The sequence below is a fragment of the Nipponia nippon genome, unplaced genomic scaffold, assembly GCF_047370975.1.
Source record: "Nipponia nippon isolate SJK-2023a ecotype South Korea unplaced genomic scaffold, ASM4737097v1 scaffold_2, whole genome shotgun sequence".
Classification (NCBI taxonomy): Eukaryota; Metazoa; Chordata; class Aves; order Pelecaniformes; family Threskiornithidae; genus Nipponia; species Nipponia nippon.
The window spans coordinates 106351363-106377220 of record NW_028262336.1 but is presented as its reverse complement, the minus strand read 5'-3'; the positions used below and the strand labels follow the sequence as shown (position 1 = coordinate 106377220).

Genomic DNA, 25858 nt, shown 5'->3' with positions numbered 1-25858 from the left:
TTACTACTAAGCCATATACAATGACAACTGTAACTGTTCAAGTAATTAAAAAAATATTATCAGTTGTAGTTCATGGAATAAATGAATTTTTAATTAACTTTGCTTAAAAGTAAATTCAGCATTTCCTTTTACACTTCCACATAGAAGTCATCCAAACCAAATTTCAAACATTGCACACATCACAGTCTGTCCTTCCCATTCATAAATTTGCAGCTAATACTAAAAACCTGCATTGCAATCAGGCAGACCTATGCCTTGCACAGAGCGTGCTGAGCAGCTTCTTGACTATTTAATCATGTTGCTTAATTTTGAAAAAACATCATTGACTTGGTGCTTAAGTCAACTCTGATGTAAAACCATTAGTTTTCCCAAGAATTATACCAGGGCAAAATTTGTCCTTTTGCTTTAAAAGCCTAAAGCCATTACCTTCTCAGACCTCATGGCAAAAGCCAACACTTCACCAAGGCTGGAATAGCAATTTCAGATCCACTTAATAATACCCATGTATAAAGCAACCTTTTGGCCACCTGTTTTCTTGAACTTGCGTTTCTTATTGGTCTGCCTTCATAAAGACACAGAGCCAAAATCACAACTGACCAATGCCATTATACGCAATGGAATTATACATGGGATGGCTTTGGCATGTCTTTTGTGTTCCTATGCAGCTCCGGCCTCCTCCTATTGCTGCACTTTAGCTGTGGCTTGACAGCATGGTGGAAATAAATTTGGTTTTGCCTTGTGCTGAGCGCTCAATAAATACCAGCATCTCTATGTGTATTTCTGTCATAGCAACTTGCTGGCCTGCATGGAATCTAATACAGGGAACAGGAAGGGCAGAGACTGGATGGTTTTCAGTTGAAAAGCTTGCTAAAGCAACTCTCCTGTTTCTTAGGAAGGTGCCCCTGTAGTTGACATTAACACTACATGGCTCTTTGTCCTCCTCTAGTGGTCCCATGATATTTAGGGAGAGGCTTATGCAGTGAATATTCCTTCAAGTTCATGTGGTTATTACTCAAGTGCAAGGTGTTGATGTTCATGCCTAGAGATCCTGCCTTCAATCCTAACACGAGCAACAGTGAAGCGTTTCATCACTAGGGTGCTCATGGAAGTGGAAACTCATGTTGCTGACCTTAGCCAGTCACAGTTACACAGACACTGTGTCTTTTTGTGCCGTGGCCATCTCCTCTGAGCAAAGCTTGCACCACGGCAGGTTGTTCAATAGCACGAAAGAGTGGCATGGTCTGACTGCGGTCCCACAAAAGGTCCTGTGTTGGAAAAGGTCAGAAGCTGGCTGCTTCGTTCGATAGCTTTATTGCCCCAAATAACTTACATTAAGCATATGTTCCAGCCAGAAGCATTCCTCTGTGTTTGCCTGTCTGACTTGCAAACAAAGCAACAGCACAGAATCTATCTTGTGTCCTCAGCCTTTCAGAGAGGAGCTACCTATTACTCTGATGCAGCACAAAATCTCACAAGTTAGTCTTTAGGAATTGATCCTAAATAGCTAAATAGCAAAAACTGAACCTAGAGAATTGTTACATGGGGGAAATATTTTTTAATGTGGAACACTAAAATTGCTGGAACTGCTACCTGTTAGAAATGCTTTTTGTGAAAACAAAAGGCTCCTACTATATAGGTCATTCTTCCGTGTGTGTGTGTCTCTCTCAGAGCTGTAATGCTTAGTTAGCACTATAAAACACTAAAGATTTATTTTGCTACTTGAATACTTCAAAATGTCTAACCTTCAAACTTTTGAAGTTATACCTTGCCCAGGAAATAAAATACAAGGACATAGCTTGCACTGTGGCTATCAGAGAGGTCTGAGGGAAAGGTCTCATTGAAAGAGAAAACAGGTATACTAGGTTTTTTATTATTCAGTGAAAATTTTCCAGGCATCTGTTACTTTTGGAATAAATGTCAAATACCACAATGTGCCCTCCTCCATGACTCTTGGAAAACCCCAGTTTAAAGAAAGTTGGTTGCTCAGATGCAATGGAGCTGAATACGGCTGTTTGTCCACAACCTTGGTCAGACATTTCTTGAGTCACAGAAGAAAATGACTCGAGAATCCTATGGCTCCATGTCTGACCTTAGTTGCTGGAAACGAACAGCCCCTAATTCCAACAGAGGCAAAACTTTAGAGCAATCTATTAATTTGCATTAGATCGCCATTTACAGCAAGGTAAATGTCACTCAAGCTCATCTATCAGCTGCTTAGTGTTCAGCTCTCCTTAGGAGTCCAAGCATAAACAGAAATGAGTTAGAAAAAATGCTTATAATACCTTCATTTCTTTCTGAAACCACCTATATTTTGTACATTTATTGACTAGATATTATTTTTAATATTTACCAGCTCTAGTCTTTTCAATATTTTTCTTTCTTATTAAAAATGTTGACTGAAAATCAAAGTTACAGAAAGAACTACAGAGCAGGGAAATGGAGGAACATATTTAGACTGACATTGAGTATTAGTATGTGTATAAAGTGTCTTTATACATTACTGCCTCATTGTTTCAGAAATTTCTTATATAAAATTCAGAATATTCCTTAATAGATCAAGCTTTTGTCTATAATTCACACACTAAAACAGTAAACATATATGTTTTTAGTCTACACCTGGTTTTTTTTAGAAACAGCCATATCCTGAGATATATATAGTAAGGGTTCTCATTTTCCTCTTGCTTTTGAGAGCTGAGGATCACAGTTTGCCCTCAGCTGCTCCAATACATCAGTAGGAGCTGAGTAGCAAAGATTTGCCTTTTCAGAAGAACAAAGAAGGGGCTTGTTCTATCATTTCTGATTATGAAAGGAACATACAGGCAGGAAGAGGCAATCTCACTGCCTAATTTTGGGAGCCAAACTGGCACCACACAGAAGTTAAAACAGGAGCCAAATGAAAGGACCCTCTGATGCACTGACTGCAGGCGAAGCACCATGTCTACCTACATCTAATTTGAGGAATACAGAGCTTAATTAGTTAACAGGTCAAGGCCACCAAACAGCTGGGTTTATTCACTAGTTTACTTTCACTAGACCACTGCTGAAGAAAACAGCCTGTTCATTTTTCAGTCCAAAGTAAGCATCTCCACTTCTTGTTGGAAACATGTCAAAGTGACCCCACTCTGCTTTCTAGTGAATGCATGGGATCATTGGATGAGGATGTTTTATTTTCCCAAGTTATTTAAGGTCAGGTTCTCATCTTGGGTAAACTCTTGTAGCTGGAGTAATGACAGCATGAGACATGAGTACTGTCTAGGCCCTGGGGGGGACTGCGGGATGTCTAACCCAGCTGCTGCTCTCCCCGGGCATCTATGGCAAGTGAAAGGCTAAAAGAGATCACCTTCTTCATCTCCCCAGGAGCAAAAGGAAAATCCCAGAACATCCCATTTCCCTGTTCACGGTGTGATTAACCCATAACTCCTACCCAGGGACCGCAGCAAAGGTAAAATAGAAACATGAGCATAAAACATTATATGACCAAGGAAACATAAAAATATGTAAACATCAGTGGAACTACTGTACATGGGTTTGATCTTGCAATGAATCAAGCACCTGTAGTTTCTAACAAGAGCCAGATGGAGTTGCAGTTCCCTCTCAGTTCCCAGAATCAGGCCCTTTGTTGGCAGTTGTTCATATACAGCTGCTATGTAGCACAGTTCTGTTTTCTAACACTATGGAGACCTCTCCTTGAAGTCAATTAGGATTATGCCTGGACAAATTTTGCAGGATCAGGCTATTCATTAAAGCCCTGGGACCACAACTGCCTCTATTTGAATTTTGTAATATATCAGTCAAGGATACACAATTATCCATGGAGTGCTTCTGAAGTGGCCAAGGTCACACGAGGATTTTATCGTATTACTGCAGTGCACCATCTTCCTTGCCAGCCCGTTGCTGTTCTGCTACAGACTACATTACCATGCATCAGCAAATACACAAGCACGCTGCTATATTTAGTGTTTCATACATACCACTAAAATCGAGGATGTGTCAGCTTTTAATCTGACTTTAAATTTTTGTCAGCAAAGTAAAAGCTCATTTTCCCTACCAGTGAAGTGTGCTCTGTGTTAGTCATCTTGAGCTATGTGGTGATAACTTTAAAATACATTAGGCAGCTAGAACACTTGAGCTGAATAGAATGATTTTTACTAAGAGATATACTAGGAGACAGTAAAGATGCATAGCATCAGTCAGCCAGGTTTTGATAGTGACTGCCACAGGCTATCTAAAAACCAATCTGATGGCAAGAGGAGCAGCTAACCAAGGTGTTCTCTGTGGTACCACAGCAGACAATTAGGACCTCCTGGGTTACAAGTCCAGAAGAGAGATAGGTGGTGCAGATTTGGTTTAGTGTTAGGTACCTGGCAATATGAGAAGAAAAGCATTGACTTGAACAGAGTGGCCTTCCTGTCTACTGCTTCTGCAGAAAGCCAACAGACAACTTGCTAACCTACAGACCAAGGGTAAGCCTGTCTACATGAAAACCAGCATTTCTACTCCAAAGTGTTTGTTCTCTCTTGCAACTGTCCCTTGCACTTTGCTAACTACATCTTAAAGGATGCAGGTGACACCACGTTTGCAACCTAGGTCTAACTCCTAAGAACACTGCATTTACTTAGTAGTGTGCAATTATATAAACATATAAATTTCCAAGTCTTTGTGGAAACCCTGTTTCAGCCCAACCCAGGGCTGTCCATCCCAGCCCCACGACGCTGCAACAGGGCTGTCTGTTCTCCAGCTCTGCCGCAGCCCTGCCCAGCCATGGGACCCGACCTGCAGATGGACATCTCATCCCATCCGTGGCCCATCCCTGTCCCCAGGGCCCTGCCTGGCCATCCTGGAGCTGTGTCTGACCTTGTTCCTGTGTCTGTCCCTGGTCCTCAGGGAGCCACTGGCTCATGCTGCACCCTGCCGCTATTAAAGAAAACAGAAAGCAGAATAAATTCATGCCTCTAGAGTCATGTCTTACCATTATTTAATATTTTTTCCTAATGCACAATTTTTTTAATGGTTAGAACATCATTATTATTTCCAGTGCATGCACTGTTAAAAGTACCAGTGTTAAAAGTACCAGTACCATCTGGAAATAAGAGTACTAGGCCTGGTTAGCATGCAGCAACACTGCCAGCAATACTGGTACTTCAAAGGAGGTTCCCCGGCGTGGCTGAGTGGTCTGTGCAGCTGCAGCTTTTCTTAGGACGCATTTCAGGTATCCTGCTTAACATATTGCACGGCATCCACTGCAAATCCAGGGAATGGAAGCCCCAAAATATTGCATTTATTTGTAAAAAAAAAAAAAATGTAAAAGAAAATGCAAGCAAGAGAGACAACAACAGTCCAAAGGGCAGGGCTTTTTTCCCTCTCACACACAAATATGGTTTACGTGGAGAACGACTAGAAGCCAAGGAAGCTAAGGAGAGCCCAGCCCTGGAGAAAGTGCTGCAGAAGCCCCCCACCCTGGCTGCAGCAGCTCTGAGCTGCCCTGTGCATCCCCAGCTCCTGCTGGGATGGGGTTAGAGGGGCTGTCTGCATCCAAAACGGTTGATGCTGTGTGGTGGGGAGGGCAGGGTGCTGCCCCGCTATGACCCACTGGTACTCTGGGAAATGACTCTTTTGGGCCTTGAGAGCTCTAGCTTGAGAGTGGTTTTCCCAAGAAAGAGGTCAGAAGAAGAAATGACAAAAGGGAATGAGAAAGAATAAGAAGTGATAATATAAGAGGAACGTGGTGGAGAAAATGAACTTGAGCAGAAGAGTGCTGTGTTCTGTTCATGGCTGATATGGGCAGGAGGGGTGTTCTTCTCATGCGAGAAATTCCAAAACAGAAAAAAATTTCTTATCCAGAAAGGAGAGAAAATATCAGAAACATTTACAAACTACAAATCTGGAAGGAATCCTGTCCCTCAGTTCAAGACACAGATTTGGCCATTTTTTTAATTTAAATCATGTTTTCCCCCTTTTTTTTTTAAATTCTTTAACTTAACAAATTTCAAAGCCAGAAGTTTCAAAGCCAAATAGAAATCAAAACTTCTGACTTTGAAAACTGTTAGATCATCAGATGTCAAGACATGGGCACCTGTTTTACAGAAATTATTTGAAACAGAAATTAATGGATGCTAACCTTTTCCTGTAAAATGGTTCAGTTTGAAGAAATGGGCATTTTCTGCCAGAAGCATTTTAATGATAAATTTATTACCAGCTCTATCATATGCTAGATTTCCATGATTAAAGTTCCACCTCAGTGACCAAACTGTGTCAGAAAATGACCTGTCATTCTTCTTTCATGTCTGCAGTTATCAAATTTTCAACCATTGTGTTTTACTGTGAAGATGGGTGCCAAACTTTATCTCTTCTGGTGACAAAATTAATGTTATCATAAAAGTAAAACAATTTAAAAATTAATCATAGTAAAAAATGGGAGCACTGCTAAAATAATCAGTTTTATTTGAAGTTTATGTGCCATTGGTGTCTTTTCCTTTTCTTTATAAAGCAAGCATTCAGTGTCACAGAGAGGTTTTGATCCAAGCAATGAAAACAATAAAAACTATTGCTAAATCAATCTCAAAACTGATGGGATTTGTTTAGCTTTGGAAAGGCACAGGCATATGTTTCATTGGCAAATACCATCACGAAATAAATACACATACAACTCATAAAGCAGAAAAAGTTAATGTGCACAGACCTTGAATGAACATACTTATATTTACACTATGCTCAACAGCCTTTATGTTTTGTTGACCTGATGTTAAGCACATGAGGGCAAAATTGCCAACAGAGACCTGAGTTTTCTAGACCAGGGTTGCTGGCATTTTGCTAAGTCAGCACGTTTGCCAGCAGAGCCACTGAATCAGTGACATTGGCTGCAAAAGGCTTCATTCATCTGTTTCTAACAGAGTTAAGGTGGCCCTTGGAAAGGACTGAGGATGCAATTTAGAGCAGAGGCAGATGCTGCTCTGAGCAGGAAGAAATCACTGAGTTAGCAAACTGGCTTAAACTAGTCCTTCAGGCCAAGAAAAGGTGCTAAGTCATCTAGGGACAGAGGGATAATTACAACAACGATGTCCAATTGCTTTCGTTTTAATTGTCGCACATATTGACTACCGAAACAGAAAAAGCAGTCAGAAATAGGTGACTCCGGAGGTCAGTTGTTTTATGACCGTACTATTTCTAGCTGGCAAAGGCTTTTGTGGGAATGAGGATTCACTTAGACTTTGGGGACATTCTTTTTGCAAAACTGTGGGGCTGTTATTAAATTCCAGTAACCCCCATTCTGGGAAGCAGTTTGTTTTCTCTGTATTTCTTAATTGTGCTTCATTACAATTTAATAAGGACATTTACCCTCAATTAAGCAAATCATCCAAGCATTGCTTACTCCCCGTTGCAATGAATTGGTTTTGTCAAATGCGGGTTTAATTGCATGTTAAGTATCTTGCTGAATCAGGATCTCTGTGTGTATATCTGTCTATCCAAATCTTTCCTCAGCTCCTGGGATGCTAACGTACGTGGGGTTCAGGGTATCCATTCCTTTAACTCCGCTTACTGCTCTGATCTCGGTGCCTCAGCTGTAACTAAATGATTTACCCAGAATAGTCAAACTCACCAATGCTGTTAGTATTGACAACCGCATTAAGTGGCTAGTGAGCTCATGTTAAGGAGTGATGCGGGCACCGTGACTCTGCCACTGGGGACAAGGCCCGTGGGGGTGTTACATAGTTTGGAAAATGTGCCTGTGTAACAAGCCTCACCAGATTCAGCTGCTGTGCGAGCGCTGAGCCAGAAAATGCACTCAGGTACCCCTCACCTTGACTCACTCTACGCCCGCCAGGGCCATGGCAAGCTCTTTAGTCCCACTCTGACACCAATAACAAATAGTTGGATTTATCCCTCTTATTTCAGAAGTCACTTTGCAAGGTGTAAGTTGCAAGTTGCTGAATTAGCAGCTTTCCTAAGAACCACGTAAATCCTACACTGCTACACCATGAACAACAGCATGGGAGTGACCGTAGCAACTGCATGAAATAACTAAAACTCAGAATAGCAGAGATTGCCATGGGTCCTCCATCAACGCATGCATGTCTACACAAGCCACCAAGAACCTTTCAAGAAGTAATGCAGTGTCTTACCTGCTTTTTCCTTACACAGCTTCTGAAACAGCACCTGTAAGAAATAAATTAATTTTTGTTTAATGCTTATACATTTTTTTCCTTCAAATAAGTTCCACATTTCAGGATGACAATACATGTCATTCTTAAACATCATCACCACCACAGGGCATAAAATCCAGAGTTCATCAATAAAAATCATGGGGAATGTCTAGTGTTGCTTGCTAAGGACAACCTGCTGCCCATTCTCAAACCAGGTTCACCTGGTTGAGCAGTCGCTGCACAAGCAGGGTACGTGCTGCAAGGATATATGAGGTCCAGCACACTGGAACATGCCTGAAAGTGTCTCACGATGCCGTTGACACTTGGGGAGGCAGCATACAGGCTGCCGGTGAAGCACGTGTGGGCAGCTGTACGGACAGGTGGGAAACAGAGGACACTGTGGCTGTAGCAGCTTGGAGCGGCAGAGTGATGGTGCTTATTCATCTGTGACCAGGAGAGGGTCCCTCTGTCTGAGGGATATGGCCAAAGTGACTTGCTGTGTTCTGTTCTTCATGTTTTTCATCTCCCTGCTTCGGGGCTGCCATGCTAACTGAAAGTGGTACCATTAACGTCATATTTGGATGCAACTCTTGGTCCATTACTTTTCTCTTTAACAGCTTTCAGTTCCCAAACCAGGAGGTTGATACCAGTGATTGAATGCATATCACCCATTCTCCTTTCATATGATAGATCCATCAACTGTCCCAGCAATGCAGCCTGTAAATGAAACTAGCATAATGGGTGAAACTGCACCTAATTTTTATTTTTTTTAATTAAACAGAAGGCTGAACTGATACTTCCAGATACCAGTGAACTCACAGGTGTGAAGTGCCCAGTCTACAGCCAGCTGAAAAGGCAGCCACTCCTGTACCTTGCAGTGACACATTCCCTGTTCTTGTTATCTGCTTGTCCCCATATGGACAACCATCTGCACCTTTCCATCAGATGCACCAAGCGCTCCATTATCTCTTCAGTCAATATTGCCTCTGCAGCCTTGATAGGAATCTGTCTATAAAAACATGGTTTTTATTTACCTTTTATTTAGTGAAGAATTTTACTGTGATATTGGAAAATTCCTCCTCTAAGCACAGAACTGAATTGGTTAAGCATTTCTCCTAATAATAGGAAAAGCACAGCTAGACTACAGTTGTTTTCCCTTCTGCAAGGCAATTTCACTGTAAAAAAGCCTCTTGCTCCATTTGAAGGTCTGCCTGAGCAGCAGCTGAAGTTAGCCTGTCTTTAGCCAGCAGGCACCAAGCGAGGTGGTCACTTCTAGATGGGAAAATAGCGAGTGGCTGAGTCCAAATAAGGTTTTGTTAATGGCAATTTGTAGCTTGGCTTTAGCTCCAAGTCGAGGCCAGCTCTGGCTCCTGCACACTGCTGCGTGCTTGCCTGGACTGAATTGATTTGTACAGATTTCATCCAGGCTCCCTTTTGATTTTTAGCGATGGTGAAATGCCCACAGAGACTGGAGCTGAGCCCCCTTCCCCAGTGAGGGCCCACCAGTGCCAGGCTCTGTGGTACCTGCACAGACCCTTGTGCCAGACCTCTTCCACTCTTGCTCTTAGAGAAGCTGGAGGATTCGCCTCCCCCTAGGCCTTCTACAGCCTAGAAAGGGAGAATGTGCTTCTGATTCCCATCTGGCTGAAAAGGAAATTAAACTTCTTTCCCAAGTCTTTATACATTGGGCCGTTCTGCAAAGAGTAAGGAGCAGAACTACAGCACTACAAGCCAAAAAATCTCTAGCAGCATCACTTAAGGAGTCAGTGAGTCATAAGCATCTCATTTCCATAGAGGAGTGGGAAATTCAGACACACGCTCTGTCGGTTGGCAAGGGACAGGCAGGTCCCACATCAGTGTGCCGGGTTTTGGGGCTGCCTTTCTGCATGTGGAACATCATTCTGCCCCTCCACTGTGCAGTGAACCACGTTGTCCTCAATCACCCTGCTGGGGACAGGCACCTGATTTTTAGCATCGCAGTGCTGGCATAAGCACACTGGAGGTGGGTGCCTAAATTGCCATACTGAATCTTGGGACAGGCACTTCTTGAAGAATACATAAACGATATGTGAATCAAAATAAATATGTCAGTCCTGCTTGGATAGCTGGTTTCTGTGTTCTAGCGCAGCCAGAAGGGCACCAGCTATTATAAAATCAAACCCAGGCTACGTTAACTTCCAAAATCTTTTTAGGATGCCATACAAGAAGGATGCAAATTGTTGCTGGAACAATCCCAAGTGGCAACAGAAAGCTGCCAGCTAAAATTGATTTATGGAAATAATAATGATAATGCACTATATAACTGATTGTATAACAAAATACATTTATTGGAGGACTAGCATCCCATCTGAGCAGCATGGCACCATCTAATCAAATATATAGAAACTCTGGACCAAGAGAGTACAACTCTAGCCAAAAGGCTGTTGCAGCACCTGCTGCTATGAATAATAAAGAAATCATTTGCTTACAACTCCAGCTGTAGCAATTTTTGCAAGTGGAAGTGTCAAACAGAAGCCAAAGACAAATACACTCTGCTGATATAACCATGTTTTATTTGCTGAAGCATGTAAACTAGTGCACAGAAACCAGAAATTTATTAGCTACTGGGTCTGTTTCTCCCCCCTCAGCAGCCCCGTGTCTCAGCGGGGCCATCCCACATTCACCTACGCAAGCAAAGGTCCCCGAGAAGCCTGCCTGTGCGGCACCACCCTTTGCTTTATGATCAGAGCAGGATGACCCAGCCTTGTGAATCAGGCAAATCTACCCTCAGCAGCAGTGCAGCTAGTTTAAGGGATGACTCGCAGTGAAGTGAAGCTCAGAGGGCTCATTTACACTGCTAAATAAAAGATGGCCATGGATGAGGCTGAAGCACCGTACCCAGCTTTGTCCACCTGACTCGGCAGCTCTGGCTTTGTTAGGAACTGCTCTGCAGAGCTCTGCTCAGAGCAAGCCAGCTATTGGAAAGCATGCCCTCAACAGCGGGGATGAGGGGACACCCGGTGCCACTTGGCCTTGGGCGAGGGACTGGTCCCTGGCCCACATTTATATTGCCCTATCAACACAGCCTCCGAGTCCATAGCACTAAATTTATGGGTCCTGTATAGATGAACAAGATGCCCAGAGAATTTGTTAGAAATCATTACCTGAATCTGAACCCCGGAGAGCAAGATGAAAATAACATCTCTGTTCAACAGATATCTAAAATCAGGGACACCTTTAAGTGTGTGAGTGATCCCATTAAAGCCACCTTTCACTTAACAGAGCCATGCATGTGAAAAAGTGTATTTGGGGCACAGAGCAAAGGAGGGAAGAAAGACTGTGGATCTATCGGCAGGAGGAAAGTGAATATAGTGCATTTATAAAGAACCTGAAAGATTTTCCTGCAAGGCATTCTGTGTGGAAACAAATTACTCAAATGAACTCCTTGGATTAAGTGGAAGTGAAGGTAGATGCCAAACACCAGCATTATAAACTCAACAAGCAAAATAAACACACTCATCAAAAAATTGTTTCTCTGATGTATACATAATCTTCCATGGTTATAAGTGATCAGGGCAAGGAACTCATCAAACAACTGGATTAAATGATTTAATAATGTCCCAGTAAGCTTATTGTCACATAAAAGGTTTTTTCTGAGACAGAAGATGAATACGAAATGGTTGACTTGAGCAACTTCAAAACCATTTTAATTTGCAACAGCACAGGGATTCTGCAATGCCAGCCAATCCCATAATATCATATATCATTTAAAAGAAAAAAGAAGACCATTTTGTATCCAAGTCTTTTGCTTCCCTCTTCCCCATCAGCTCCTATTAGTTATTAGCTATTAGCTATTTTATGCTCTAATTTCAAATATGCCCAAATCTGTCACTGATATTTCAGAGTACCTGTCAAACTGTAATCATTCACTCTCAGGAAATGACATCCTCCCAAAAAAAAAGGTAATTAGTGTATCTGTCCAGCACACAAATAATTCTTTTAATTCTGTTTAATAAAAAGCCAGAGAATTTATTCAACATAGATATGGTATAAAAAATATCACTGCTATCAAATAAACCCTGGCATTTTGACAGGACTACTTGACATCTGCTGTTAATAAAAAAGGCTTTGGATTCCGCAAGCGTACGTTCTGCGGTGAGCAACCAAGCAGCACCACTCTGAAACACACCACTTCCTTCAGCGGAGAAAAGGATAAATCTGTATGACTTCTTACTGGTTAACTGATACAGAAGGAAAGCACTCTGAGCTGGAAAAGGTCCTGCAAAGTATAAAGACTAAAAATCCTGTTGGTTCTTCATTCCAGCGATTTAATAATCTGCTAGGCTTTAATTAAAGAGACATACAGACAGTTCTAAAGGAGCAAACCAGGAATCCACATGCAAAACTCAATCATCTGATTAGCAGGTTTATTAGATCCTTTCAGAAAGATGATGACAGAAGGAAAGAAAATCCTAGTTACTACTTCAAAATAAAATTCTACAGCCCAAAAGGGGAAGTAATATTATGACACTCAGCAATGTCAGCCTTAACTTGAAGTTACCCAGCCCCAGCAATGAGATCTTCAGTCTGGATTAAACTTGCAAGTTCCCTAGAGAGTGTTAGTCAGCTGAGAATAATGGCAATATAGAAGTTATCCCATAGAAAACACTGCTGAGACCGCTGTGTTTGAAATCTGATTTCTCTCAGAGACTTGGCACCGATCTTTGGTACAGGCTTGAAACCTCTGCTGGATTTAGGTGCTTATGTTGTATCTTCAAAGGTTGACAACTGGGCTCATAATTTTCCTTTAAAATACAGTCACTGTGGAGGTGTTCTTGGAAACCATGTTTAATATACAGCCTGACTGTTATTAGAGAAGTCACTTGAGGCATGGAAGACAGATCTTGGTTGGATGGGATTCAGCCTCATACCTGCTGCATCACATGTTGGCCTTCTCGCCAGGTTAGAAAGTAGGGGGCAGGGGAAATTCTCAATTTCTTCTATTGAAGCTGAGCTATTGCAATGCAAACTGTTCATGACTGATAGGGTCAAAGAAAGAAAGAAGGGTAAGCAGCTCCCTACTTTGCAGTCAAGAAAGTCCACTTGCTCATTCAGAAGTGTGGCCAGCAGGTCAAGGGAGGTGATTCTGCCCCTCTACTCCACTCTGGTGAGACCTCACTTGGAGTACTGCGTCCAGCTCTGGAGCCCCCAGCATAAGAAAGACATGGACCTGCTCGAGCGTGTCCAGAGGAGGGCCACAAAGATGATCAGGGGGCTGGAGCACCTCCCCTATGAGAACAGGCTGAGAGAGTTGGGGTTGTTTAGCTCAGAGGAGAGAAGGCTCCGGGGAGACCTTATAGCTGCCTTCCAGTACTTAAAGGGGGCCTACAGGAAAGATGGCAAGTGACTATTTATCAGGGAGTGTGGTGATAGGACGAGGGGTAATGGTTTTAAACTAACAGAGGGTAGATTTAGATTAGATATTAGGAAGAAATTCTTTACTGTGAGGGTTGTGAGACACTGGAACAGGTTGCCCAGAGAAGTTGTGGATTCCCCGTCATTGGCAGTGTTCAAGGCCAGGCTGGATGAGGCTTTGAGCAACCTGGTCTAGTGGAGGGTGTCCCTGCCCATGGCAGGGGGGTTGGAACCAGATGGTCCTTTCCAACCCAAACCATTCTATGATTCTGTTCTGTTCTATGAAGTGGGGAAACCTGGGTCCAGGTCCCCTTCTCTAGACTCTGTAATATTTGGAATAAGAAAACATTATTAAGAAATCAATGTTTTTATGCTGTTTTCATCATGGTATTTTAAAACAGTGTAAGACATTAAGAATATGCACAGCACTGATCCAGGCAATCTTGCTGCTCACATGAACCTTAGCTTCAGCAGGGGTATTTGTTACTGGACTGGACAGAGTGCCCTTGCTGGACCCAAAGCCCAGGGTGCATTTATGAGCCCTTGATCACCCACACTGTGTAACTGCTGGGTCAGCCCTAGCTCTGTTTTGAACTGCTCCAATTAACTACCTACAAATTAAACCATAGCATAGTTCAAGAGATTGGGGACCGCTCCCAGATGGCAGAATGGAGGTAGACTCTGCTCTAGATCTGCCTCTTGCCACCCTGCAGAGCCCTCCAGCACCACCTCTGCAGCCTTTGTACTCTTAGACACCTCCTCATGCCGTACTCCACAGTATGCAGCACGTGTCCATTCCCTAAACCCCTCACCTCGTGGCTTGCAGCACAGCTTTCACTTCACCGTGGGTACAAAAGATCCCATACAAAAAATAATAGTTGAGTCACAGGACAACAGGAGACCACAAAGAGCACAGTGGAGAGCCAGGGCCAAGTGCTACGGAGGACAAGCGTGCTCATTCTGCTCTGCGGGGTCCCTCAGCACTCTTTCTTGTACATACCTATCCTAAACAATTTAACATTAAAAATATTTTCCCTATGTTAGCTTATAGCACAGCTGTCATAGTGACAGATGGCTACTTCAGGTATCCTCAAATATAATAATGTTCCATATTTTTGAAGCTGTACAAATATGTAAAAAATAATTAATATTGTTCCAGTTACTGCAAAAAAGACATGTATAGTTGAAATATGCATCAGCTTGCTTGAAATTAACAGGTACGTGTACCTCAGCAAAGCAGAGATTTGGCCGGTTTTATAAATTAACATTTATAAAACTCGATGCAACTTGGAAGGATTTCTAAGGCTTCTTCCCTTTTCTAGCGTAGCTCATTGAGATGTTTGCTGCTATCTAACCTGCACTCCAGCGTATTATCGAAAATGAACCGAACCGGTCATAAACGAGTCCAGTTCTGTAGAAGCACTGCAGACACAGTGTTTCCACAGACATTTTAAACCTCTGACACTTCATCTTGTTTTCCTGAGCGCTATGTAAAGTTTCAAGGGGTTGTCAAGAAAGAAATGTAACTAAAATAAACTGAGTTTCTCTGTAGCTGACATGGAGAAAGACTAATTCAGGGATTCTAATTTCTTTGTTTGCTTTAAATGAGCAAAATCATACAAGTTGCCTTTTTCATGGTTTCTCTGAGGATCTAGCATACAGAACCTTTTAATCCTGTGCAAAGAAAATCGAACTCTAATATTTTATGATGATATTTCTAAAATGACCCCAAGGGATTCAAGCATCCAGAAGAATTCAGAGGACACAGAAATGTCTTTTGAAAGCCCTAGACTTCATATGCTGAGTTGTATTCTAAAAAGATGAAATACTGTAAATATTGCCTACAGATATAAAAGCATATTTAACCATTGTGCACAGCTTTAAAGAAAATGTAATGAACATTTGAAAATTATTTTCCCTAGTTTAGTGTTTTAGTTGGCAAAATAAGACTTGTTTTTAAAATGCATTTTACTTTCCTCTAAGTATTTCTTTCAAATTTTACACAAAGATCAGTGCTGCTTTGAAAAGCACTGACACAGAAAGAAAGATTTATTCAATTGTTTTCTTCTGTTTGCTACAAATCTGTATCTATTCTGTCCATGTACTATTGATAAAAGTCCAGAAAGTAATGTGACATTTCATGTTGTAGTTTTGAAAGCTTTGATCAAATAGAAAACTGGCTGAAAACTATTTTACAGTGAAAACTTTTGAATGACTTATTAAAGAAAAAGGTTTAGGGTAAGTGGAGCAGGGCGATAAGAAAGTCTGTAACAATGAAAACCATTTCAACAATATTCAAAGTGAAATCAGAGGAAAACAAGATGAAAGACTCACGGTAAAGGAACATGCATTTTAGTAACTGTAACTTATCATATTTTACTTTTAAAATGTATTATATTAACAGACCAGGGAGATTTGTACTTCCAGCAGCTGCTAATATGATTTCAAAATGTCAAGCAATTACGGCACTGGTGGTTATACGTAAATTTTTATTGAGGAGGATTTGGTTCCAATACATGAGGTGCAGCCACCTGCAGTGAGTGTTAGGGTGTGCCTCTACGGTATTTGTTATGATATTAAATTAGTCCAGCTGCTCATTTTGCCATCAGATTGGAAGATGCCACTCATCCCTGTGGCTCAGCTGGCCAGGTCTATTCATCTTCCACCAGCTCCGGCACTCCTCTCGACAAATGGGAAACAAAAGCAGCAGAACGTTAACTTGATCTCAAAAAAGTTTCTGCTGTTTAATTTGTTGCATTCATCACGAAATCTCTGTTACAGCTCCCATTTCCTCTGTCTGACAGGTTGCTCTGATGCAAGTGCTTTGTTCAATATTCTGTAACACCGTTTTTTTGCTATCACCATTCTATATTACCTTTGCTTCTCCTGTGATTTCCTCTGTGGGATAACATGACACTATTGCTATTCTGCAGTGGTCTTCGCAGGTGGATTTTAACCTCCATCCTTCATGGATGCCTTACCCGGCTATGACAGACGATTGACATTGCAAATGTTACAGGCAGTTTGAAGCAACGGCCCTGAAGAGCTACCTACCTGGTCTCCTAAATTTGGCCCCAGAACAACTAGTTGAAATTTGAACATGAAACTTTTCCTATTATTTAATGAATAGTGAAAAGCCACTGTGTGGAGAAGAGCCTCTTTGTCGCTGACTATGCTATACAACATATGCTCAGATACCACCATTCACATTAGGGAAAATAAATGTTGCTGTGGCTTGCAGCTGATCCACAAATCCCACAGAAGGATGAGAGCAATGATACCAGAATCAGCAGAAGTGGCAAGTTGGAGATTGCAATTACTGAGGAATTTTTCCACACCTTTTTTCCATTTAAAAATTCAATTGACACAACTTTTCAACAGAGAAAGCAAATTATCAAATTAAAAAAGCAAATTATTGACATTGTTGAAATGTTTCATTTTGATAGCTTTCAAAGAAAAAATGCCTTTCTGTGTTTAAAATATGTTTACTTTAAAATTTAACTAACTATGCTACATTAGATAAGAAACCCACAAAACCATTTTTATCTGTTCTTGGCCTGTGATCTTGAACCAGATAAGGAAATTTACAAACTGACAAAATATTTCAAAGAACAGAAAAACTACTTCTCCCAATATCTCTATTTCAAATCATGAAAAAAGGACCCCAAGGTATCATAAGGTCAGATACCTTCTTCACCTTCAAAGCTTTTATGATACCTGTGATTTTGGAGGCCATTAGAATTAATTTAGAAAAGAGCTCTGATTAGTTAAAAATCAAATATTTTTCAGAAATGTAGATACTTTAAACTCCAGAATGTTACTTTGCTGTAGCATATCCACAGTCATTTTCTTAAATTTTCAGGGATTCTAAATTACATTCTAACCAAAGCAAGCTGTGACAACAGCTTATCTGCTGTCACTATTTTGCACTTCGTGGCCAGCTGGTTATACCTGCAAGACAGACTACAGGCATCCCACTGCAGAAACAGATGCCCCTCGTCCCTTCAAGGTGACCAGGGCAGCCAAACTGGTCTGGTCCCACTCAGCAAAACATGGTGGTGTACTCCCCTCTCTTTCACTTACACAAACTTTCCATAACACTTCCCACTTTTTTGCCTTTAAATAATCTTTTATAGTAGTCAATATTTTAAAATCTAATTCAAATCTAACCTGACAGTTTGGTATTGTGTTCTTGCATAGTCAGGAGCAAAGCAGGTATAGGCAATCTTGAATGTTTAGCCAAGGGAACAGTTTGAGGAACACACATACAAGTTTGGTCTATATGGTGTCCTGAATGTTCAGTTCATCCTGCCTAATTCCCAATACCCACCCTGTGTGGTAGCTTCCTTACAGGATACAGTTTTGCCACATCTCAGCAAATTTGGTTCTGATGAAAAGAAAAAATGTTCTCTTTATGATGCTTTTACCTTTGGCAAGTCCCAGGAGCTCTTAGTCATTTTGAACTCTCGACTCTGCAGCAGGACTAACATCAACATGCTCAGAACTGTGCAAATATCAGTTAATGCTCAGTCCTGCGTTAAGATAACCAGTTATGCTTTTGTATAAACAAAGACATGAATAAAACCTGGAGATAACGTAGTTGTCACAATATATGTGTGGAGGTCAGGTGGAAACGTGATGGGGCGGAGGTGGGAGGAAGAAAGACAAAAAGAAGCGCAATGACTGCCAAATGGAGATGGACAAAAGTGAGAAGCAAGAGCAGTCCCTGTTTTTTACAATCCTGGAACAATACAGTGAGTCACACATTGCTATCATTTTTACCCTCTTGAGTAGGAAGAAGTGCTGTATCTATTTTAAAGATAAAATGAAGTGGAAAAGGTACAAGAGGTCACACAACAACAAAGAGAGGCATGAAAGCTGGGGACTGTGCTATCCTGCTATAGGAAATGAGTGACTTCTAAAGCAAACAGCAGTTAGCAGTAATTCATGGTAGAACATGAAAACCAAGCCCCGTGAGCTCTGGCTAGAGCTGTGGTGTTATTTTAGCTTGGCCCAGAGTAGTACTTAGCTGAGAATGAACTTCAGACTGCCATTAGCAGCAGTTTGTTTGTTTTCACTATCGAGTGTCCACAGAAATGTTTCATGATGGCTAGGCTCTAAGTGGGTTTCCAGTATTCTCCTTCACAGTCAAGAAAACTAATCATTGTAATATAACCTTAACCAAAACTGTGCTTTTCCCAGTAAAATGAAGTATTAGCAAATGGTTAAAATCTTGTAATATAACCTTAACCAAAACTGTGCTTTTCCCAGTAAAATGAAGTATTAGCAAATGGTTAAAATCTTGGTCCACATTTTATGCTTCTTGAGGAAAAACAAAACAAAAGAGGTTTGTTTAATGGTCAGTTTTCAGTAAAAAACAAAGTAGAGGAAAGTGAAGAATAAAGTATTTTATGCAAAAGAGTTATTGAAAATTATGGAAATTGTGCATAGCAGAAGCATTCTTCCCGAGAACACGTGTGGTGAAATGTCGAGTAGCATTTTTGCTTCTTCTAGTGTCCCGGCAAGTGCTGATGCCCTTAGGAGAAGCAGAGATGCTGATTGGTTTGTATCTTGTAATTACTTTATAGATTTTAATCTTTATATGACATTTCAGTATTGGAAACCTGCTGTAAATCCTTTTCAATTTCTGATCAATTTTCTTTGATTGCCTGTGTGGTTTTGTCTTTGTTTATCAGTTTGCTTTTATACTAGACTTAAAGAAAAATCATTCCCATGGCTGCTTGTCCCACGCAAATGACAAGCTTTCCCTTTGGGAGGTTTCACAGCTCTCCCTTTCTAAGAAAGAACATAATGTCTTTCAGAATCATCAGCACCAGGTAGGGTGATGCCCTCTACCTCACCACCTCACAGTAAATGCATGCAAGACATTTCAGAAAAGACTACTCCATTGCAAATTCTGGTGTGGCCCATAAGAAAACAAACACTTAGCTGTGATGTACATCAACTTATGTTGTTTATTTTCAAAATGAACTCTTCAACCCGTATAAATGTTAGAATCATAAAATGGTTTAGGCTGGAAGGGATCTTAAAGATCATCTAGTTCCAACCCCCTTGCCACAGGCAGGGACACCTTCCACTAGACCAGATTGCTCAAAGCCCCATCCAACCCGGCCTTGAACACTTCCATATGTTCCAATGTCTCACCACCCTCATAGTGAAGAATTTCTTCCTTACATCTAATCTAAATAAAGGACAATGAATTTGTGTGATGGTTGTAAAGTTAATATTTTCATAGAAAAGTATACATTTACCTCTGCAACGGGGTTCACTGTCTCTTCTGCCGTCAGCAAATGCCCAGGTGCAATTCAGATAACTACCACATAAACACCTAAGCAACTTCAAAACTCTGCGTTCCCAGTCATTTGCCGTACCTTTTGCCTTACCTGCCGAGATGATGCAGAGCAGTATGGCCCTGGTGAGAAAAGCTGGGTGAATTTATGCTGCTTTTACGAGTTGAGAACCCCTTATGCACATGTGAACTAAGAACATGAGGGCTGTAATGCAGCAAAGGACCAACACACATGTATGGTTTGAAATGATTTAGACGAGGCATGCTTGATGTTAAGCATATGCTTAAACCCAGTTATTTTTATACACTAACTGTGGTATTGGGCTGCATTTGACTCAACTCAGTCTGGAGAGACTGGAGCTGGAAGCCAGCACCACCACCACACACACATAATGCATGAACCATAATTACCCTCTCTTCCCCTCCCTAAATAAGTATATACACGTATATATACACATATATATATGTGCCTCTGATTCACCCACCCTTCTAATTTTTTCCCTTCAAAAATTGCTGAGGTTCTGAGAGAGCAGAAATTTGTGTGCCCATACACTGAAGGTGCTGCTGGCTTAATCTGGGATCTCCAGCAAGCCAGTGCAGCACTGACTGAACGAAGGAATGGATGTTCTTCAGCTTCATTCATGAGCATCTCCACTCCTACAGTGGCACTTGGATTACTGTTGTCCAGACCAAACACTTAATCAGTTCGGTCTCTAACTTCTGCATCTGTATCACTACTAGTATACATGTCCAAAGCCTAACTGAAAGCCAGAAGTAAAAGATGTCAGGGTATGCACAACCATAACCATATTTTACCATTTATAACTTCTTGTCATACAGATATCATAAAATGTCTGTACAGAAGCATTAACATCTTGACTTTTCTGCACCATAGCATGTTTAAAATTAAGGACAAAAATTGTAATGAGTTACTTAGTTGCCTGCATGTATCCTTCTCTTGCAACAAAAGAGAGCAGAGATTTGTTAGGAACTGGCTTGAATTCTCTCCCCCTCTCTCGCACTCACTCATTCTCTCTCTCTCTCTCTCTCTCTCTCTCTCACATGCATTCCTGCATAGCCTAAAGCAGCTTCAAACTCATTTAAATATATGTACTAATGACTCAAGCTATTTTAAAGCAAAAACAGACATACTTTACTTCTTGAAATAGAATAGAATAACTATACTCCCACAGAGGGGTTTTAAAATTGGCATGTATTATTTCTCAGCTGTCATGGACAGCCAAAACAAATATATTCGCAGAACTATCTCCATACCTTGTGATCCTATATGATGAACGGATTTTATGCTTCTCTGCAATGCAGACAAACATTTCATTTCTCTTCCTTTTTTTTTTTTTTTTTTTCTTGTAGCTAAGCACTATGACCTTCCTAAAAATATTCAAGGATCCTTTAGTGGAAAGCTCCACAATCTTCTCACAGTTACTGTTCTGGGTAGCTCAGTGAGACTTTTGAACTGAATTTAAGATTATATAATTCCAGAAAAGTAGTATTAGGCAAGTTTCAGACAATTAAAATAAGAAATATTTCATAGCATTGCCTAACATTTATGACAGTATTTATTGCATAATTTTTATACTGCTAACATGCATATCATGGACTACAACTAAACAGTGACAGAATTAATGAAGATTTTTCTATCACCTTGTGTATCTTGTCTTTAATCACTGTGAGACAAATATCATCCTTCTCTGTTTTCCATTTCATAATTCAAGTAAATCGCCACTGCTTGAAATTTGTTTTTATAGTTAGATTTAAGGCACTATTCATCTTTTGAGAAGCACTGATTTGACGAAAAACACCAGTGCTTCAGCTGGTCTTAAATCAAGGTAGGTCTGATTTATACGAACTGAAAGTCAGGTCCAACAAGAATAAACTTTTAAAGTGAAAATTATTGCTGTCAGCTCTGAAAATGAAAAACCCTACAGTAAAGGATGCACCTAGTGATCCACATCTATCCTCTGCATAGTTTTACTCGTTCAACTGTAACAACTAAAAATTATACTAATTCACAACACAACATCTGAACTTGGGAAGCAGCTATTGCAATTCTGTTTTTAAAAGTATTTCCTAATTGGTGTATTCTAGTGTTCCAGGAAGAATTAGTTAAATGTGAAACATTTGTAAAGGGCCTCTCAGTGGGCAAAACCTACTAATTAATGCAAGGGAGGGATCTCAACTTCCTATGTCCTCTGACTGGGCTTCTGGACTATTGTCAAAATGCACATCTGTCAACAACCTTGGTGATACCAGCTGCTGGAAAACTGGATGCTGAGGTGCCTCTCTACCTTTACAGCTTGAATTTTGTTTCAGCAGGGAGATGTACATTTGATTATTAATTCTTTTGTTATATGATTGGGGGGAGTGATGGTGGCTCTCCCGAAGTTTCACAGCTGTAGGATAACCAACTGCCCACTCCTTGGGGGCCTCCATGCTGTACAGAGAACAATAGCTGCAGAAGCTGCAGGACTTTCCACCAGAAACTCCATCGGAACAATCAGACTTGCTGGGAAGCAGTTTGGATGTAACCAAGACAGCCACAGTTCTGGAGACAATCGTGTGAAACAACCACATGCACGAGTGCTTGAATTGCCTAAGCATTAGTATGCTTTTATGGTAGATGGTGGAAAACAACTGGCATCAAATCATGCTTCCTTTGCCACTTAAACCAAGAAAGTGGAAGAAGTTCTACCAACACTTAGGTAGCTCTCCAAAGAACAAATAATAAGCAGAATAAAAATATTAAAAAAAGAAACAAATAAGAGAAAGAATAAAAATGTAACACACCCAATTTGCTCTGGTACGGGACTTAAATGTCTTTCCAAGAAAAGGCCTAGAGGACAGCTCTACTAGCAAGAGTGGCAGACAACAGAACCATTAGCAGTGGATTATCAGAGCAGATTTTAGCAGACTAGAGTCTCAGCTGTGGTATGTCCTAAGCAGATTTCCTACAAGAGCCAGAAGTTGGAGTAATCATTTTGTACTTCATGGGGTCATCACATGACAAGAAAAGAGAGATGCCACATTACAGTCATTCTGCTTCCTGCGCTCCAATTCATAGCAACATGTAGCTGAGGACATGTCCATACTGCAGATGCAGTAGGACAGGACCTTTAATTAAATATGAGTAGCTGTTTAGCCACAGAAGCATGTAGCTTCATGCAATTGAGTCTTCAAAGGCCACTGACCACTTGACAGCTGATGGAAAAAGTCTGAGGTTCTTCTCTCAGGATGAGCTGTACCTCAAGACTTGTGGCTAGGTCTTCACTTAATCTAGGACCTACTACACTCATGAGAGCTTGAAGGAGACCATTAGATTAGAGCTGCTAGAGATCTGCTGTGAACTAATTGTGTCTGGAATTTTGACCTGCTTATTATTTAAGTTCAAATGTTGTATCCCTTACAGCAATAGCTGTGACTTAATGGCCACTTGCATTTTCACATTCAGGGCCCTCCAGGATTTTTAGGCTGTCTTTAAAACCTATCTGTCACTAGAAATACCTAATAATATATTACTGTGGATGAAAAGAAGAAACATTCAATTAAAACATTAATTTAAATAGCTAAGTGTTTACACTAAACCAAATACAACAGCATAAAATCAGATCCAAGGATGTACTTCATGACAGCATATTTTAGCTCATCAAGTATAACAGCCATGCCCTGCGCCAAGCCTCCTTATCATATACATGATTAAAGAATGAGAATATGTAATTCTGGCCAGATAATTTAAGAAGGGAGGAAAGGCCTTACCTATAAATTAACTGGACTGTGAGTTTAAGAAATTATCATTATTTTACTGAGTTTTTGATATTTCAAAATCTTAGTATCCCTTTAGTCCGAATGCATAGCTATGCAAGCCCAAACAGGCAGCAACGACTGGCTGTATGTATTATGATGATACACTACCTGGAGTTCCTCTGGAATCCATGCTGAACATTCTTAATGCTCTTTACAGAAAACAGTCTGGTTTCTTGCTGCATTTTCTCTATTACTTATTGCAATATATAACATAATAATATATAACAGAATTTAAATCTAATCTTAGCCAAACATAAGCTCATTCTTGACTAAAACGCATTCTAGGAAGAACACTTAGTAAATAATCAGTCAGACAAATGACAATTCTAGGATGACTTTTATCTTCAGCGGTTCTGGAGGAAAGAAAAAGAGACTCAAATTACCTTCTACGCAAGGGTTATTCCACATTTGCTACCAGAATGTACCCACCTCTCTTATCTCCAAAAGTCTTAGAGTTTTTGATCCTGTGTTGTGATTTTCCAGTACACTACCTACTAGCTTTTTGATAGTCACAGTGGTTTTGAGTACCTATTGAGAGCATTTTCCGCATAAGCGTAAAGCACCAATTCAAGACAGCAACGGGAGAAAGGAGCAATTTACCACTAACATATGTTCAGGATGCAACCAGGAATGAGATCACTTTTGTATGGGAAGATACAATATATGAAAAACTAGGTGAAAAACTATGCACATGTGTAGGATGAAAAGACAATCCTTGCCTCAAAGACCTTACAGCCTAGTCGAGACTTTCGTTCTAGATTCTACAGTGAAGATGACATCTGACATCTGCAGCTGTGAAGGGAACAGCATTGCTCATCTGGGTGCCTGTTCTCAAAAATGTAATCCAAGCTTGGATCTCAAGTGGATGGAGGATAAAATGTGTAGGCAGGCACGTGAGCTCCAGAGAGGATGAGAAGCTCAGAAACCCCCAGACCTCAGCATTTCACACTAGCCAGTTGTAGATTTCTATGCCAGGAGAGAGGCTGTATGGATGGCTCTCAAGAACTGTAGCTGTCACCAGCATAGGATGCTCAGGTGCCTACTACAGATGCTTACCGTTTCTGAACCAGTGCCAGCAGATAACGTTTGCAAAAAAAAGAGATGGTCTTTTTCCTGGCATTAGTTCTGCCTCTAACAATGTTTGTAATTAAAAACTGAAACTTGCCATTTTGCATACACAAGGAGATATGTATTTACAGGTGATTTCAACAGGGTGCTAATTTTCCAAGATACTCTGTTTCAGCAGCCATTCTAGATCATAAAGCAAAAGATTTTTAAGAAAAAAAATGTAATGAATTCCTGGCAAGTTTTACATTCCCCTTTAAAAAAAATTACATACACCCTCCCTTCCTCCCTTCCCTCCAGCAAATACCATTCATGTTTAAGATTAGATTATTTTTCTCCTGATTCCTCTTTAGCTGCCAGAGCGTGACTCATTGTCAGATTGATTTAATTACAATTGCAGACCTTGTTCTTCTGGGGTTACAAGTAAAAACTAGGAAACATAAAGGAAAGGGTCAATAAAGAAAGACTCTACAGGCCAGGAGATGTTAAACAGTGCCACTAGGGATTACCATTGATTTCAATTGGTTAGTAGTTGTATAATCTAAGATTTTTCACAATAATGCAACAGAAATCAGTTATATTTTGCAGGTACCTACCTGAAAGGTTGGTTTTGTTTCTGTGCCACACATTACAGTTTTTAGATCTTGGGCATAAGAGTGAAACAAGTATATAATAGTTCAATAAAATGGACATTGCATAGTTACTATTAGCAGAACAATAAAGATCAGTTATCCACATAACACAAGCATGTGTTATTTTGAAATATTTATAAATTTAGTAATAGGGATAATTTAATATCAACTGTTCTTCTAAGACATTAGCAAAGTAGGAAAATTTTTTCAAATGATGTTTGCAAAGTTGATTTTTAAAATATTATTACCCTGGAGATATTATAATTTAAATGTAACGTAAAGTTATAGAACAAGGCATATTGAACATACTGTGCAGTCTCTAAGCAATGGATATAGTTTATGATTATAATTTATACAGTTTGAAGGTAAAAGTATACTTAGAAAGAGTGAAACTTTTCCTGAGAAAACCTATCTGTTGTTTGTCTTTAAGTTGCTTCTAGGAAGCCAAAGAGAAAGGTCATGTCTACAGATCTTGCTTTCTCAGAAAGCTTATTTAG

General features: G+C 40.5%; 1 protein-coding gene across 9 annotated transcripts in view; it reads right to left on the bottom strand.

Annotated features, from left to right (window-relative positions):
- The window catches only part of STARD13 (StAR related lipid transfer domain containing 13), a 303153-nt gene that overhangs the window by 161973 nt on the left and 115322 nt on the right, over positions 1 to 25858 (bottom strand). For 7 of the 9 annotated variants that reach the window (XM_087756685.1, XM_087756689.1, XM_087756691.1 and 4 more), the window contains 2 exons: positions 8121 to 8154; positions 4855 to 4914 (listed from right to left, as the gene is read on the bottom strand). In XM_087756685.1, coding sequence (XP_087612811.1) covers positions 4855 to 4914; positions 8121 to 8154 — 94 coding nt within the window. The remainder of the gene's footprint in view (positions 1 to 4854; positions 4915 to 8120; positions 8155 to 25858) is intronic. The other 2 variants (XM_087756692.1, XM_009473669.2) reach the window with 1 other exon arrangement.